Source organism: Malaclemys terrapin, chromosome 2 (assembly GCF_027887155.1).
Source record: "Malaclemys terrapin pileata isolate rMalTer1 chromosome 2, rMalTer1.hap1, whole genome shotgun sequence".
In the NCBI taxonomy this organism is placed as follows: Eukaryota; Metazoa; Chordata; order Testudines; family Emydidae; genus Malaclemys; species Malaclemys terrapin.
In genome coordinates this window covers 71,147,296-71,163,691 of record NC_071506.1, presented here as the reverse complement: position 1 = coordinate 71,163,691, position 16,396 = coordinate 71,147,296, and the positions used below count along the sequence as shown (strand labels likewise).

General features: G+C 38.7%; 1 protein-coding gene across 2 annotated transcripts in view; it reads left to right on the top strand.

The window, feature by feature from the left end:
• SNTG1 (syntrophin gamma 1) overlaps positions 1 to 16,396 on the top strand; it is a 557,992-nt gene that overhangs the window by 355,751 nt on the left and 185,845 nt on the right. For both annotated transcript variants that reach the window (XM_054017063.1, XM_054017062.1), the window contains exons 8-9: positions 5,828 to 5,930; positions 7,325 to 7,407. In XM_054017063.1, coding sequence (XP_053873038.1) covers positions 5,828 to 5,930; positions 7,325 to 7,407 — 186 coding nt within the window. The remainder of the gene's footprint in view (positions 1 to 5,827; positions 5,931 to 7,324; positions 7,408 to 16,396) is intronic.

The window sequence follows — 16,396 nt, the reverse complement described above, 5'->3', positions numbered from 1 at the left end:
ACAGGAGTACTTGTGGCACCTTAGAGATTAACACATTTATTTGAGCATAAGCTTTCATAGGCTACAGCCCACTTCTTTGGATGCATAGAATGGAACATATATTGAGGAGATATATATATACACATACAGAAAGCATGAAAAGGTGGGAGTTGTCTTACCAACTCTGAGAGAAATTAAGTAAGAGAAAAAAATTTTGAAGTTAATAATCAAGATAGCCCAGTACAGACAGTTTGATAAGAAGTGTGAGAATACTTACATGGGGAGATATATTCAATGTTTGTAATGGCTCAGCCATTCCCAGTCTCTATTCAAGCCTAAGTTGATTGTATCTAGTTTGCATATCAATTCAAGTTCAGCAGTTTCTCGTTGGAGTCTGTTTTTGAAGCTTTTCTGTTGCAAAATTGCCATCCTCGGGTCTGTTATTGAGTGACCAGACAGGTTAAAGTGTTCTCTTACTGGTTTTTGAATGTTATCATTCCTGATGTCAGATTTATGTTCATTGATTCTTTTGCGTAGAGACTGTCCGGTCTGGCCAATGTACATGGCAGAGGGGCATTGCTGGCATATGATGGCATATATCACATTGGTAGATGTGCAGGTGAATAAGTCCCTGATGGTATGGCTGATGTGATTAGGTCCTATGATGATGTCACTTGAATAGATATGTGGACAGAGTTGGCATCGGGCTTTGTTGCAAGGATAGGTTCCTAGGTCAGTGGTTTTGTTCAGTGGTGTGTGGTTGCTGGTGAGTATTTGCTTCAGGTTGGGGGGTTGTCTGAAAGCGAGGACAGGTCTGTTTCCCAAGATTTGTTAGTCTATAAGGTGCCACAAGTACACCTGTTCTTTTTGAAACACTTCCTAACTTATCACTTCAATAGATATAACTGACAAATCCATTGAAAGTAATTCAAATAGTCCCCATTTTCTTCATTATGATGGTTGGATGGGAGAGTAGATAAAATCCTTATCAATGACTTCATCACTGACTGCTGGATTCTCCTTCACTGTGTTCATATAATGAGAAGTGATGAAAACCCTAGTGGAAAGAAATTTACCACATGCAACCACTTCTCCGGGAAGATTGAATAAAAAATATCTGGGCTTAATCCAGTAGCTTATTTTTTCATCTGTACAAACACTCCTTTTTTCAAATGCATACTTACATTAATATAACTTTTAAATGTTCAAGCTCATCATAAGAACAAAGGACTGACATTTGAACTGGTTCTCATAAGAACCTTTTTGTCTCGCCATAGAATATACTAAAGATGGATGGCCCACCAAGGGTTCAGGTTAATTTCTGGTAAATTCCCAATACTTTAGATACTTAGATACATGATCCAAATGTTTTGAGGAGAGATCCAATTTATCCAAATCTGCTGTTTCATTTTCTGGAAACTGGTTGCTACCCACTTTAGTATCGGGTCTTTTGTAAAAAATTTGTGGAAATAATAATGTATACTATTTGCCATATTTTAACTCATTTGATGTTAAAAGGAGGAGGAGCTTAAATTCATTACTTTGCTAGCCACAGAATCATGGACTAAATAGAATTGACAGGAGCACCAATGAGTTCTGAGCTGGCAGATGGTTGCTTGGGCACAACTGAGCCTAGGTTAGAACAGCCATGGCTGGAGATGCATGAAACAGAGAACTGGGGAGCTGTAACCAGCTACTTTACATTGCAGCTCTCCCATTCCCGCATCAGACCAATGGTCCATCCAGCCCAGTGTCCTGTCCTCCATCATTGGCCAATGCCAGGTGCTTCAGAGGGAATGAACAGTACAGGTAATCATGAATGATCTATCCCCTGTCGCACATTCCCAGCTTCTGGCAAACAGAGGCTAGGGAAACCACCCCTGCCCATCCTGACTAATAACCATTGATGAACCTATCCTCCATGAATTTATCTAGTTCTTTTTTGAATCCTGTTATAGTCATCCCTTCTTGCTCCGATGAGATGGCCCAGCACCCACAATAGTATGACATCATACTTAACTCAGAACTTCATGGCGCTAGGGATAGACATTTAGGGAGTTAAAAGAGGAAAAAATAATATGCATTTTCCCCTTAGATAATGTGCTCTTGTCTCTCATAAACTAGCTGTTGTGGGAATTCAGCTCCTATTGGTAAATGCCTAGGCATTTGTGCAGTGTTTTAATACTTAGACCTAAACTACCTTTTAGTTCTAAACTACTCAATTCAGTAGAACCTCAGAGTTATGAACTGACCAATCAACCACACACCTCATTTGGAACCTGAAGTACACAATCAGGCAGCAGCAGAGACCAAAAAATAAAGCAAATACATGAAGTACAGTACTGTGTTAAACGTAAACTACTAAAAATAAAGGGAAAGTTTAAAAACAAGATTTGACAAGGTAAGGAAACTGTTTCTGTGCTTTTTCATTTAAATTCAGATGGTTGAAAGCAGCATTTTTCTTTTGCATACTAAAGTTTCAAAGCTGTGTTTAGCCAAAGTTCAGCTGTAAACTTCTGAAAGAACAACCATAACATTCTGTTCAAAGTTACAAACATTTCAGAGTTATAAACAACCTCAATTCCCAAGGTGTTCATAACTCTGAGGTTCTACTGTACAATCCTTTCTAATAATAACCCCTTAATCTTTATGTTCAAGTGTCCGCTATTTTCAGGGAAGTAATGTTCTGTGAAGCCTAGAGCTAGGTGAAATTTTTTGCATGAATTTTTGTTTGATGAATAGTTTAATCTGTGAAAAATGCAGTTTTGGTTGTCCCAGAATTAGCCATGAATTTGACATGAAAAATTTTGGCCATTCAGAAAACAGCTGGAGGAGATGGTGGTACCAGTGCTCCTGCTGCTCGCTCCTTGTCACTTTTAACCCACTGGTTAGGGAACTCACATGAGATCTGGGAGATCCAGTTTGAATCCCTGTCCTGTCACAGACACAAAATTAACTTCTTAAATTTTTAAAAAAAATAGATTTGGTTCAAACTGACCCAATTGTTTAATTTTTGTTCAGAACTGCCAACAAACAGAAAAATCAGTTATGCACTCATCACTATATGTAACACCCACTCAGTCAAATTACTTTTGAACTTGGCCCATCTCTTTTAGAACAGTATGGCAAAAAATTCATTTCCTGCGCTAGTGTTGAACTATCCTGGTATTTTACTAATGAGTAGAATCAATCAATTAATAAAATAAAATAAAGCTCCACAGAAAATGTTGACTTTTTATTGAAAAATCAAAAACCAATTTTTTTCAGCTGAAATTGAAAATAAATCGCTTCAGTGCCTCATGTGCTTATAGTTCTGTTTTGTTCTCCTCTATAGGTTGAGATTCTTGGTTAAACTACATTTCCCATGAAGCACCATGGTCTCTCCTCTTGGAGACAGAAGGAAGGGTATCATGGAAATCTCCTGGCCACGTGAATTATGGGAGATGAAGTCTGGCTAAGGAGCTTGAAACATAAAGGAGAATGAGGACATGAGGCAACCAAACTACATATCCCTTGAACCCAGTGGCAGCATATGTGAATCAAAATATTTCAGCTTTCCAGTAGTCCAGTGTTTAGTTTTTGACAAAAAATCAAAATTTTCTACAGAAAGCAAACACTTTTCACAACAAATTTTGTTTAGTCAAAATGCCAGTTGTTTTGTTGAAAGCTAGATCTGCAAGGAAATTTTCAACCAGCCCTACTAGTGAGGATAGGTTTTTTTATGCTTTAATATTGTATTATGGCAAAGTTACAATGAACTATTAACAACACATCATATATTACAGATTCGAGATCGGGTTAATTTTCAAAGGACCAGGCTATAGATTATGGCTTGCTGGTAGGGGAACCCTCCTTCTCTGAGTAAGCTAGAAAGGGTGGCCAGATTTTGAGGATTTTTTTTTATACTGCCTGGAAGTTAAAAACCAGACAAATTCAAATTAGAAATGAGGCATAACCATGAGGATGATTAACCACTGGAACAAACTACCAAGGGAAGGGATGGATTCTCCATTTCTTCTTGTCTTCCATTCAAATGGGGTTGATATGCTTTAGTCACTCATAAGTTGTTGAGCTCAATGTATGTGTAACTGAGTGAAATTCTTTGGTCAGTGTTATACTGGAAGTCAGATGTGATGATCCAATGGTCCCTTCTGTTCTTAAAATCTATAATCTGTATTGACCCTATAGACAATTCATGTTACACTAGAAATGTGGCTTTTTACCTCTTAAATGAGCATTTTAAGGTGAGTTTCAGGAGTTCACTCCTCCCATGCTTGTCTTCCTGTTCTTTTATGCTGGTATGCAGCCCCTTCTCTGTTTCCCCTTCTCTCCTCACAATGGACACCAGCTGAATGATGGAATAAGGCCCACTCTTTCAGAGGGCAGTAACCCTTATCATGCATTGGCCACCTCTTCAGCAGGAAGCAAATTCTGAAGTCAATGCCTGGAAGTTTACACTCCTGGTTGTGACTGCTCTGAGTTGCCCACTACTACAGACAGAAGGAAGATAAGTCTTTTGTTCAGAGAGGGGAGGAGGAGGATTTCCATAGAGGGAGGCCTAGGGGACGTTCACAACTAGATCTGCCTGGAAGTCTTGACCCAAGGGCTCTCTCCAATGGTTACAGGCTGCCGTTTCCATCCCATTAGTGAGGAAATTGGCTAGCTAGTCCCAAGATGGGAAACATGTCAGAACTCAGAAATATTCTGTTGGTTAATGCATAGTTCATGAATTGACAGTGTAATGGGGTGACAAACTCATTCTCGTGTATGTGTTTGTATAATCTTTTTTCATTTACAAAATGTCCACAATAACAGCACAACACAGTCACAAAGTCAGTTTTAGATACTGCATCTAATATGTTGTGATCCTACGATCATTGCTTCTATATAGCCAGGGCCGGTGCAAGGAAGTTTCGCGTCCTAGGCGAAACTTCCACCTTGCACTTCCCCCGCGCCCCCAAGTCCTGCGGCAGCTCCCCGCCACCCCCCGCCCTGAGGCGCCACCCCTGCGGTAGCTCCCCCCCCCCCCGGGGAGCTGTGCGGCAGCTCCCCACCCCAGCTCACCTCTGCTCCGCCTCCTCCCCGAGCACGCTGCCCCTGCTCTAATTCTCCTCCCCTCCCAGGCTTGTGGCGCCAAACAGCTGATTGGCGCCGCAAGCCTGGGAGGCGGGAGAATGGAGCAGTGACGGCGTGCTTGGGGAGGGGGTGTAGCAGAGGTGAGCTGCGGTGGGGAGCCCTGCGGCAGCTCCCCACCCACCCGGCCCAGGGAGCTGTGTGGCACCTCCCCACCCTAGCTCACCTCTGCTCCGCCTCCTCCCCGAGCACGCTGCTCCGGCTCTAATTCTCCTCCCAGGCTTGCGGCGCCAAACAGCTGATTGGCACTGCAAGCCTGGCAGGCGGGAGAATTGGAGCGGCGACCGCGAGCTCGGGGAGGAACGCTGTAAAAAAAAAATTGGGGGCACCGCTTTTTGGCACCTCCAAATATTGGCTCCCTCGGCAACCGCCTAGTTTGCCTTAATGGTAGCACCGGCCCTGTGTATACCCAGGGCTACAGGATGGGATTTACACACAATCCTGTAGATTTATGAGGAGCTCATGGAAGCTAGACAAATAAAATCTCTGTGCATTGATGGGAAAGATTTACAAAGTAGCACTTGATAAAAACAAATTTGTTTAAGGACACCGGAGAATAGACTGTGGTAGGTGTCATGGTTTTGGTTCTTTTTTTATATGTCATGTAGTAAGTCAGAGAGCAAATATGAGCTGTGAGAGAGAACTTGGGTTTTGTTTACAGCTGTTACTGTCTTTTTTAAAAAATGTATTTATGCCTTCTATATTGAATCTTCAGGTTCAGGTTCTTCGGAATGCAGGAGAAGAAGTGACCCTAACAGTGTCCTTTCTGAAAAGAGCACCTGCTTTTCTCAAATTGCCTCTGAATGAAGATTGTGCGTGTAAGCATTTGTGATTAGCTAAAAGAAAATCCATTCATTGTTCATGTGAACCTCTGTTGTTAGTTTCCAAATTTCCTGTGCACTTTCAGTGATTGGCAGGAGCTATTTCAGTCAGTTTTGTGGCCTGAATATGAACTTTTAATATCACCAGGTGCTGTGTTGACATTCATTGCAAGCTAATGCTATCTTTGCTTCAGGCCATACTCTCAACTGGTGTGAATCAGCATAGCATTACTGAAATCAATAGGGCTACACCAGTTTACACAAGCTAAGGTTTGGGCCCAGAGTATTTAAAGATCCTTTTTTCAAACATACAATGCCATTGAAATTGGAATGGCTTATGTATTCTAAATGTGAAACTGAGATTGCACATTTACATTTTAAGGTCTTATCTTCTCAATTTAAATTTCATTCAGGGGCTTTAGTGGAGATATACCTTTAATTGGAGATGAATACCCTCTGAACTGAATAGTATTTTGTTTTAGTGCAGCAGAATTTTAGTTGACTAACCCCAATGGGAATTTGAAAGATATGTATGGAAGCAGCTGCCTGCTTCTAATTATAATAAATTATAATTGTTGGTATACCACTGTATATAGCTACAGTGTATCTATGCCTGTGTATATGTGTGACTATGTCTTTATTCACCTCTGCTTTCTTTCAACTTCATTTTTTTCCTGAAAGTGTGAAGATAATGTTTAGTTTTTAATTATGAGAACAAAAATATTTTTAGGTCTGAAACCTATTTTGTGTGTGTGTGTGTGTATGGATGTATGAAATCTATTCTAAAATATTTCACTTTATTTGCATGAATTCATTGACCAATTCCTTATTTCTCACAAACTTTGAACAGGCAATGTTTTTGTTCACAAGTAGAACTGATCAAAATATTTTTGAAACTTTTTTCCATTGGAAAAAGTTGTCTTGTCAAAACAAAAATGTTCTGTGATACATTTCTGTTTCAGTGATTGTTTTGCAGGAAGGTTTCTCAGGTCCAGGAAGAACTCTCTTGCCTGCGTATTAGAGGGCACTGGCTGGAATGTACAGTGAAACAGAGTGGGGACTTGAACCCTCATATCCTAATCCACTTCCTTACTACTGGGCTAATCAGAGTGTGAATTATAAATAGCTAATGCTCACAGTAATACTTTGTGAAAAATCCATAGGTTGACTATTGTTCATGTCAGTTATTCATTGGCTAATTTTGAATAACAAACACACAAAAATCAGTCTGTGGATATTTCACGAATAAAAAGAGAAACAAACAAACTGTTGTCTGTGAATAGCTTAGTTGTACCCATGACAGTGCTTAGGACAAAAATGTAACTGTTTGACTATGATATCTAACGTCATGTAATATGGGACAATGTTATATGCATGAATATTTTTATTAGGTGTCCCTAGTGACCAAAGCAGTGGCACATCATCTCCCCTCTGTGACAGTGGTTTGCATCTCAACTACCATCCCAACAATACGGTAAGAGATTATTTTACTTTTCAGTGCTAACTCATCAATGAGCAACAGAGGGTCCTATGGCACCTTTAAGACTAACAAAAGTATTGGAGCATAAGCTTTTGTGGGTGAATGCCCGCTTCATCAGACGTCTTGCGTCTGATGAAGCAGGTATTCACCCACGAAAGCTTATGCTCCAATACTTTTGTTAGTCTTAAAGGTGCCACAGGACCCTCTGTTGCTTTTTACAGATTCAGACTAACACGGCTACCCCTCTGATACTTGTCATCAATGAGGTGATGGATGACATCCCAGACGAGGCATGGAAAAATATCTACAAAGATGGGGGTCACCTAAATAACACTGGATTTAGTTGGTGAATAAGAGTTTCTCTTTAGTTTTGAATATACCTGTAACATTTTTGACTCCTCCTATTCTGAGGCATCCTCTATTGATTTTCAGTTAAACTTGTCTGAATGTATTAACTGGTGAGCTAGGAACCATTTTTAATTTTTTCTGCCTCTTTTTGAAGAGTAACTGCCAAAGAAACAACATGCAGCATGGTATGATTAACATGAGACACATACAGAATATAATTGAATGTCAGTGTTGTATATTTAGTGAAGTGGATCTGGCAGCTGTTCCATTGCTGCCTTAATCAGCTACTAGTGAGAAAACAGATATTTTTAAATTAGAGAGCATTCTTATGGCATATTTGTATAATCAATTCATTTGTGCTCCTTGCATTTCAAATGCGTCTTAAAAAGTAAGGGTAAGAAAACTTTCAAAGTCACTCCGGATGCTGCTGAACTATTAAATAATTACAGCTGGTTGGGAATTTGTCAATTAAATGGTTTTCACCGGAAAATGCTGATTTGTCACTATTGAAGCTTTTCGAAGGAAAAGGTTCATTGTGACAATTTTCCTGGTTTTGAAAAAAAAAATTGAAAAAAGTTTGAAACTGTCAACACATCCCATTTTGACATTGTTGAAACATAAACATTCTGATTGAGGGTCAAAATGATTTTTCATTTCAAAATTTATAGGAAAAAATAAAAATTGAAATTAAACTTTTTGAAATTATTGAAATGAAATGTTTCATTGACACAATCCATTTTTTCCCCCAGATTCCCCTCCCCACAATCATGTTTTCAAATTCCCAAGGAGTGGGCAAACAGTTTCCAAGCTCTAAAAGTAATCCCACAAAACATACACAGCATGTATAAGAGAGAACATTTTCAGTATTTACTTTGTATTTATATTTTAACACATCAAAATAGAGCCTATACCTTGAAAATAATTAAAAATACTACTGAATTCTGCACCCCTCCCCAAGAAAGCAAACCAACCACCTTATTCCACATAAAAGAAACGTCGCCCAAAATAACATTTCCCCATCTCATCTCTCTTGTTAAGCCTGAAACATAGATATCTGTCTCTTGGCCCCTTACACTGAGCTAAGTGGGGTGTGGAAGAGAGCTGCTGAGCCAAGGAGAAACCACTGATTACAGAAAGCAGTTAAGTAAAATCTTCTCCCTTCTACAGAAACCTCTTTGTGACTCACCAGTGCAGAAAATGGGACATGGACGGGAACAGTGGTGATAATGAGGCAAATTCTCAATTTGAGGTCAATGAAGCTATGACAATTTATACTAGCTGAGTGTCTGGCCCTATGTGTGTACTTAATAATTCTGTGATGAGATTGAGTGCTCAGAAAGCCAAGGTGTGAATGTACAGCACTCTAGCCTGACGCACATGCTATGGACCCTGCTACTGCACACTAAAAGTTCTATAGTGCAGTCTGACATACTGCTATTTCAACCTGAAGTACATCAAGGCATACTAGAGAATGATTAGTGTACAGTACCAGAGTCCACATGGCCTGTCAGTGAGCAACAGGCTACAGCCCTGTACATTCACACCCTAGCTTGCTGTGCACTGACTTTGTAGCCAAGTCAACTGAGCTTACATTTGGTGACATTAATAATTAGAGCTAGGTAAACTTACTCAAATAAAATAAGAACTCTTCTGGACCTTCTCCCAAACCTTCAATTGAACTCAAACCATGCTTTCGTTGTCACTTCTAAAAACTCATTTTCTGGTACAATCAAATGAAGATTTTCTTTCATAAAGTGGAATATTTAAGTGTACTATTTTGCCTGTTTCTTAAAAGGGGTGTAGTTTAAATTTCATTAATTAGCATCACAAATTCTAATCGAAAGTGATAGTATAATGGCAAACTGTCATTTTAAGATGAAAATCTACAGATAAATATTCAGATTAATATTCAGAAATACCTCTGGAGAGTATGGTACACTTTCTTCACAATGTAGGAAAAGACTTTAACACATGAATATAAGATTTTTTTTTAAATGCAGGAAAAAACAAAGTGATGGTCACTTTATAGAGTCCTGGAAGGTGGTATTTGACATGTAATACTCTTTTTGATATGTATCAAACAACTCCTAGGTGGGCTTCTTATGATCAGCAAGAACTTCCACCTGGAATTATCCATTATAACTCATACAGGATATTACCAGTAATGTTATAAACCACTACATATGCAATAAAATATCACAGTTTGACGTGGAAAGATAAGTGCTTAAGAGTACTCCATCCTAGAGCCACAATCAGCTGGACTCTGACTTCACTGGGTCTCTGCACTGACAAAAAAGGCTGCCTCCATGGATCAGACTTCAGGATCAGGTCTTAGTGCTGGTCAAAGAATATTAAAAAATACATTCATAAGTAAATGTTGGTAACTTTGCTCCACTGCTATTTGAGTGGATTCCATTATGTGATTTGCAAGTTTTTGGATAACTTCCAGTTCATAAAAATGTTTAATAATTTGTGAAAATACTTGTGAAATGTTTTGGATTTATATTAATTCAGAAATGTATACTAGGAGGTATTTGCTATTCACCATTCATTATCTGTTATTCTCCCATGTAAAATCTTACAGCTGCGTAATCAGGGAGCAGAAAAAATTCCTTGTGACAGACCACAAATCATGAATATTCTAACTGAATCATTACTGCACAACATAAAGGTGAACATTTTTGCCCAATTTTGCCCATTTTTAAATTTGATAAATATTTATCAATAAAAAATGAATGGGGGAAGGGTTACATTTTCAACAAACATTATTAACAATAAATAATTAAACCTAATCATGTCTAGGATGAAACTTTGGTTGCATGGTACCAAAATAACTGCAGTCTAATTTCAACCAGAAGTTTTCATAGAATATTTGTGTTGCGTCCAACTGTGAAATTATTTTGGAGAGTAAAATAATAAAACTTTATATAATATGTTTGTTTTTAAAATATGGTTTAAATGAGCTTTCTTCACATGTGTTGAATGGAATGCCATTTGATGGTACATCACAACTAATGAAGGGTGAATGTCAAAAACCCAGTGGTTCAGAGAACCACCTTAGATATTACATCTTCGTCCCACTCACTTCTACCTATGAAACTGGGAAAGAGATTTTTTTTTTGTGCTTATTTTTTTTTATTGATGTTTTTAAATTTTAAAAAATGACAAATACAAAAAGATACATAACTTATACATTCTAGCACCCTTTTTCTCAACTGGGTGGAAATTGAATGTGCATTAGTACATATGATTTCCACTGCGTGTCTCCTTGGCTCCTTTTTTTGTGCAATGGACAAAAATAAGGTACCTATAGTGTCAGTTGTATGAAGGGTCTGGGCTAGCCCAGCTAAAAAGTACCATTTTCATCCTCACCATCATACAAAAGTATCTATATAGTGTAGGGCTCTCAAATAATTAACAAAGATTAATTGCAATTAATCATGCAATTAAAAAATTATGATTAAACGTGTAGTTAAACAATAACAGAATACAATTTATTTAAACATTTTTGGATATTTTCTACATTTTCAAATATGTTGATTTCAATTACAACACAAAATTCAAAGTGTACAGTGCTCACCTTATATTTACTTTTTATTACAAATATTTGCACCACAAAAATGATAAACAAAAGAAATAGTATTTCAAGTCACCTAATACAAGTACGGTAGTGCAATCTCTTTATCATGAAACTTGAACTTACAATTGTAAAATTATGTAAAAAAAATAACTGCACTAAAAATAAAACAATGTAAAATTTTAGAGCCTACAGATCCACTCAGTCCTACATCTTGTTCAGCCAGTTGCTCAGACAAACCAGCTTGTTTACATTTGCGGGAGATAATGCTGCCCGCTTCTTGTTTACAATGTCACCTGAAAGTGAGAACTAATTCGAATGGCACTGTTGTAGCAGGTGTCGCAAGATGTGCTAATGATTTATATGTCTCTTCCTGCTTTGATCACCATTCCAGAGGACATGTGTCTATGCTGATGACGGGTTCTGCTTGATAATGGTCCAAAGTAGTGCATAGTGATGTATGTTCATTTTCATCATCTGAGTCAGATGCCACCAGCAGAAGGTTGATTTTCTTTTTTGATGGTTCGGGATCTATAGTTTCCACATCGCAGTGTTGCTCTTTTAAGACTTTTGAAAGCATGTTCCACACCTGGTCCCTCTCAAATTTTGGAAGGCACTTCAGATTCTTAAACCTTGGGTTGAGTGCTGGAGCTATCTTTAGAAATCTCATATAGGTATCTTCTTTGCGTCAATTCTTCAGTGAAAGTGCTCTTAAAATGAACAACATGTGCTGGGTCATCATTCGAGACTGCTATAACATGAAATATATGGCAAAATGCGAGTAAAACAGAGAGAGTAGACATACAGTTCTCTCCTAAGGAGTTCAGTCACAAATGTAATTAACACATTTTTTTAACGAGTGTCATCGGCATGGAAGCATGTCTTCTGCAATGGTGGCCAAAGCATGGAAGGAGCTTACAAATGTTTAGCTTATATGGCACATAAACCTTGCAACGCTGGCTATAAAAGTTCCATGCAAATGCATTTTCTCACTTTCAGATGACATTGTAAATAAGAAGTGGGCAGCATTATCTCCCGTAAATGTAAACAAACTTGTTTGTCTTAGCGATTGGCTGAATGAGAAGTAGGACTGAGTGGACATGTAGGCTCTAAAGTTTTACACTTGGGGTTTTTTTTAGTGCAATTATGTAACCAAAAAAATCTACATTTGTAAGTTGCACTTTCATAATAAAGAGATTGCTCTACAGTACTTGTATGAGGTGAACTGAAAAATACCATTTCTTTCGTTTATCATTGTACAGTGCAAGTATTTGTAATGAAAATAATATAAAGTGAGCACTGGAAACTATGTATTCTGTGTTATAACTGAAATCAATATATTTGAAAATGTAGAAAAAAATCCAAAAATATTTAAATTTCAGTTGGTATTCTATTATTGTTTAACGGTATGATTAAAACTGTGATTAATTGCATTAATTTTTTAAATCCCAATTAATTGTTTTAGTTAATTGCACGAGTTAACTGCAGTTAATTGACAGTCCCAGTGTGGGACAACCCAGATTTGCAAATTGGAAACAAACCTGTAATTTGTAAAAGAGCATCATATGGATTTCCCAGTTACTCAATTATGAGGGCTTTGCCTCTATGCTAACACCAGAGGTGAAAGTGGGCCGATATGGGCTGGTATGGTGTACCAGTAAGAAGTGGCCGCCGGTACACAGCAGAAGTTTGTTGGCACTATAATAAAGAAATGAAACCCTGATTCTCATGCTATGGACTGTACAGCAGTCAGGTAGCTGTGGAAAAGGACAAAAGTTAAAATGCTCCTGACTTCAACAGCCAAACCTCTGCTGAAAATTATATCCTGGGATATTTACCTGCTAAACTTGGCTTAATTCTGCAACAAACACTTTGGTTCTTGAGGTCTGCAATGATCACCAAGCACATGATTTTATAAAAATGGAAGAGAAGACTTATGCCCAGAATAGACCAGTTCTATTCAAACCTCTCTGAGTTAGCAGCTAAAGAAGGAATAATTTATTGCATAGAGATCCATTATATGCAATTTAACTCTTGGAGTCCAGCTGTTTGAAGTCTCTGAGTGGTTAAGTGCCTCCTGGTGGTGAGGGGTGGAGCTGAGCTAAGCAGGGAACATCAACGACTTAGATAGTGGCATAGAAAGTACGCTTATTAAGTTTGCGGATGATACCAAACTGGGAGGGATTGCAACTGCTTTGGAGGACAGGGTCATAATTCAAAATGATCTGGACAAATTGGAGACATGGTCTGAGTTAAACAGGATGAAGTTTAACAAAGACAAATGCAAAGTGCTCCACTTAGGAAGAAAAAATCAGTTTCACACATACAGAATGGGAAGAGACTGTCTACGAAGGAGTACGGCAGAAAGGGATCTAGGGGTTATAGTGGACCACAAGCTAAATATGAGTCAACAGTGTGATGCTGTTGCAAAAAAAGCAAACGTGATTCTGGAATGTATTAACAGGTGTGTTGTGAGCAAGACACGAGAAGTCATTCTTCCGCTCTCCTCTGCTCTGGTTAGGCCTCAGATGGAGTATTGTGTCCTGTTCTGGGCACCGCATTTCAAAAAAGATGTGGAGAAATTGGAAAGGGTCCAGAGAAGAGCAACAAGAATGATTAAATGTCTTGAGAACATGACCTATGAAGGAAGGCTGAAAGAATTGGGTTTGTTTACTTTGGAAAAGAGAAGACTGAGTAGGGACATGATAGCAGTTTTCAGGTATTTAAAAGAGTATCATAAAGAGGAGGGAGAAAACTTGTTCACCTTAGCCTCTAAGGATAGAACAAGAAGCAGTGGGTTTAAACTGCAGCAAGGGAGGTCTAGGTTGGACATTAGGAAAAAGTTCCTAACTGTCAGGGTGGTTAAACACTGGAATAAATTGCCTAGGGAGGTTGTGGAATCTCCATCTCTGGAGATATTTAAGAGTAGGTTAGATAAATGTCTATCAGGGATGGTCTAGACAGTATTTGGTCCTGCCATGCGGGCAGGGGACTGGACTCGATGACCTCTCGAGGTCCCTTCCAGTCCTAGAATCTATGAATCAGTCCACCTTCTATGGGGAATAGGGGTTGTATAATTTGGATGGCCTCCACCTCATCAGAAGGGGAATCAATCTCCTCAGGGACAGGTTGGTTAGAGTAGTCAGGAGGGCATAAGAATGACCATACTGAGTCAAACCAAAGGTCCATCTAGCCCAGTATCCTGTCTTCCGACAGTGGCCAGTGGCTGGTGACCCAGAGGGAATGAACAGAGCTGGTAATCGTCAAGTGATCCATCCTGTTACCCATTCCCAGCTTCTGGCAAACAGAGGCTAGGGACACCACCCCTGCCCATTCTGGTTAATAGCCATTGATGGACCTATCCTCCATGAATTTATCTAGTTCTTTTTTGAACCATCTTGGCTTTCACAACATCCTCTGGCAAAGAGTTCCACAGACTGTGCGTTGTATGAAAAAATACTTCCTTTTGTTTGTTTTAAACCTCATGCCCATTAATTTTATTTGGTGACCCCTAGTTCTTGTGTTATGAGAAAGAGTAAATAACACTTCTTTATTTACTTTCTTCAGACCAGTCATGATTTTATAGACCTCAAGCATAACCCCTTAGTTGTCTCTTTTCCAAGTTGAAAAGTCTTATTAATCTCGTCTCATACAGAAGTATACATAGATTTATACCTACTATATAATGCAGCACTCACCTGGTTAAACTGTTTAATATGAATGCTGATGTAAAATCATTTTTTATTTGCCTAGTACAGTTGTCAGTAAAGCACAGTGATATTCCAGGGACTATTTATCATGATATAAGAAAGGTCATGCTGGGTCAGATCACCGGTCCATCTAGCCCAGCATCCTGTCTTCCACAAGTGGCCAGTGCCAGGTGCTTCAGAGGGAGTGAACAGAGCAGATAATCAAGTGATCCATCCCCTGTCGCCCTGTGCTGCACTAATTATGTCACAGGCTTATTCATTGCTGAAATATGTAGACGAGACCCTTGTTTAAAACGTACCTACATCTTCCAAAAAGATTTGGTAGGCCTGAAACTTTTCATTAATTAAAAAAAGGGAAGGAGAAATGACATCAATGAAAACATGTAGAATGCTGTTTGCTGTCATTTACACATACTTAAATCTTTCAAGCTCGGCTTCACTTGCAAGCATCACAGAATAATAATCATATTCGTTTATTTTTTAAAAAAGTATTTTACAGGATACTAAGACATGCAAATCAAGATTGGTATATTGTCATATAGTTAGCTTGTGGGCAGGTCTTAAACTCACCTCATACAGAAGCCGTTCCATACCCCTAATAACACAGCTCTACAGCCAGAATGCTTCTGAAATAAATGTAGTCAAACTTTACTAATTCTGTGTCACTGAGAACGAAAATGATGCTTAAAATTGTTGATTGGCTCTAGTTTTCAAGATATGCTATTGGGTCAGTATATACGACCCTTGACTTGGGAATGGCGGAGGATAGGTGAGTTATAAAGGGAAGGGATCTCAATTTAAACCAGAAATGACTAAAATACATCTTTGACTGGATCTATGAATAAATCTATGACTGGGTTTGGACAGTACTTGCTTTTTAGGCAAAACAATGAATGATGCAATCTGAAGCTGGTATTGCGTCATACATGATATGAATTGCATCATGTTATTCCTAGAAGTCATGGATGATGCAATCATAACAAAGCTTACATCACTCTGCTGAACAAATTGCCTTACATCAGCTCTAGAAATCATACAGTGTCATGCTCTCTTATTTGTCAGTGTTTGATTTTGCAAAGGGACACATTTCTGTTTAGCCAAAGTGAGCAGAGATGTCTCGTACTTGTGTGAACAGTGCAGATAACTTCTGCTATGTTTGTGGTGAAGTGACTTTTGCATCACAAAAGCGCAGTATAACCACTATGGTTAAGAAAGCCTATCACCTTTATTCTGGCTGCAAAATTGGAGATCAGGACAAGAGGTGGGCCCCACACATATGCTGCAACACTTGTGCAACAAATCTTCGCCAGTGGTTGAACAGGAAAAGGAAATCTATGCCTTTTGCAGT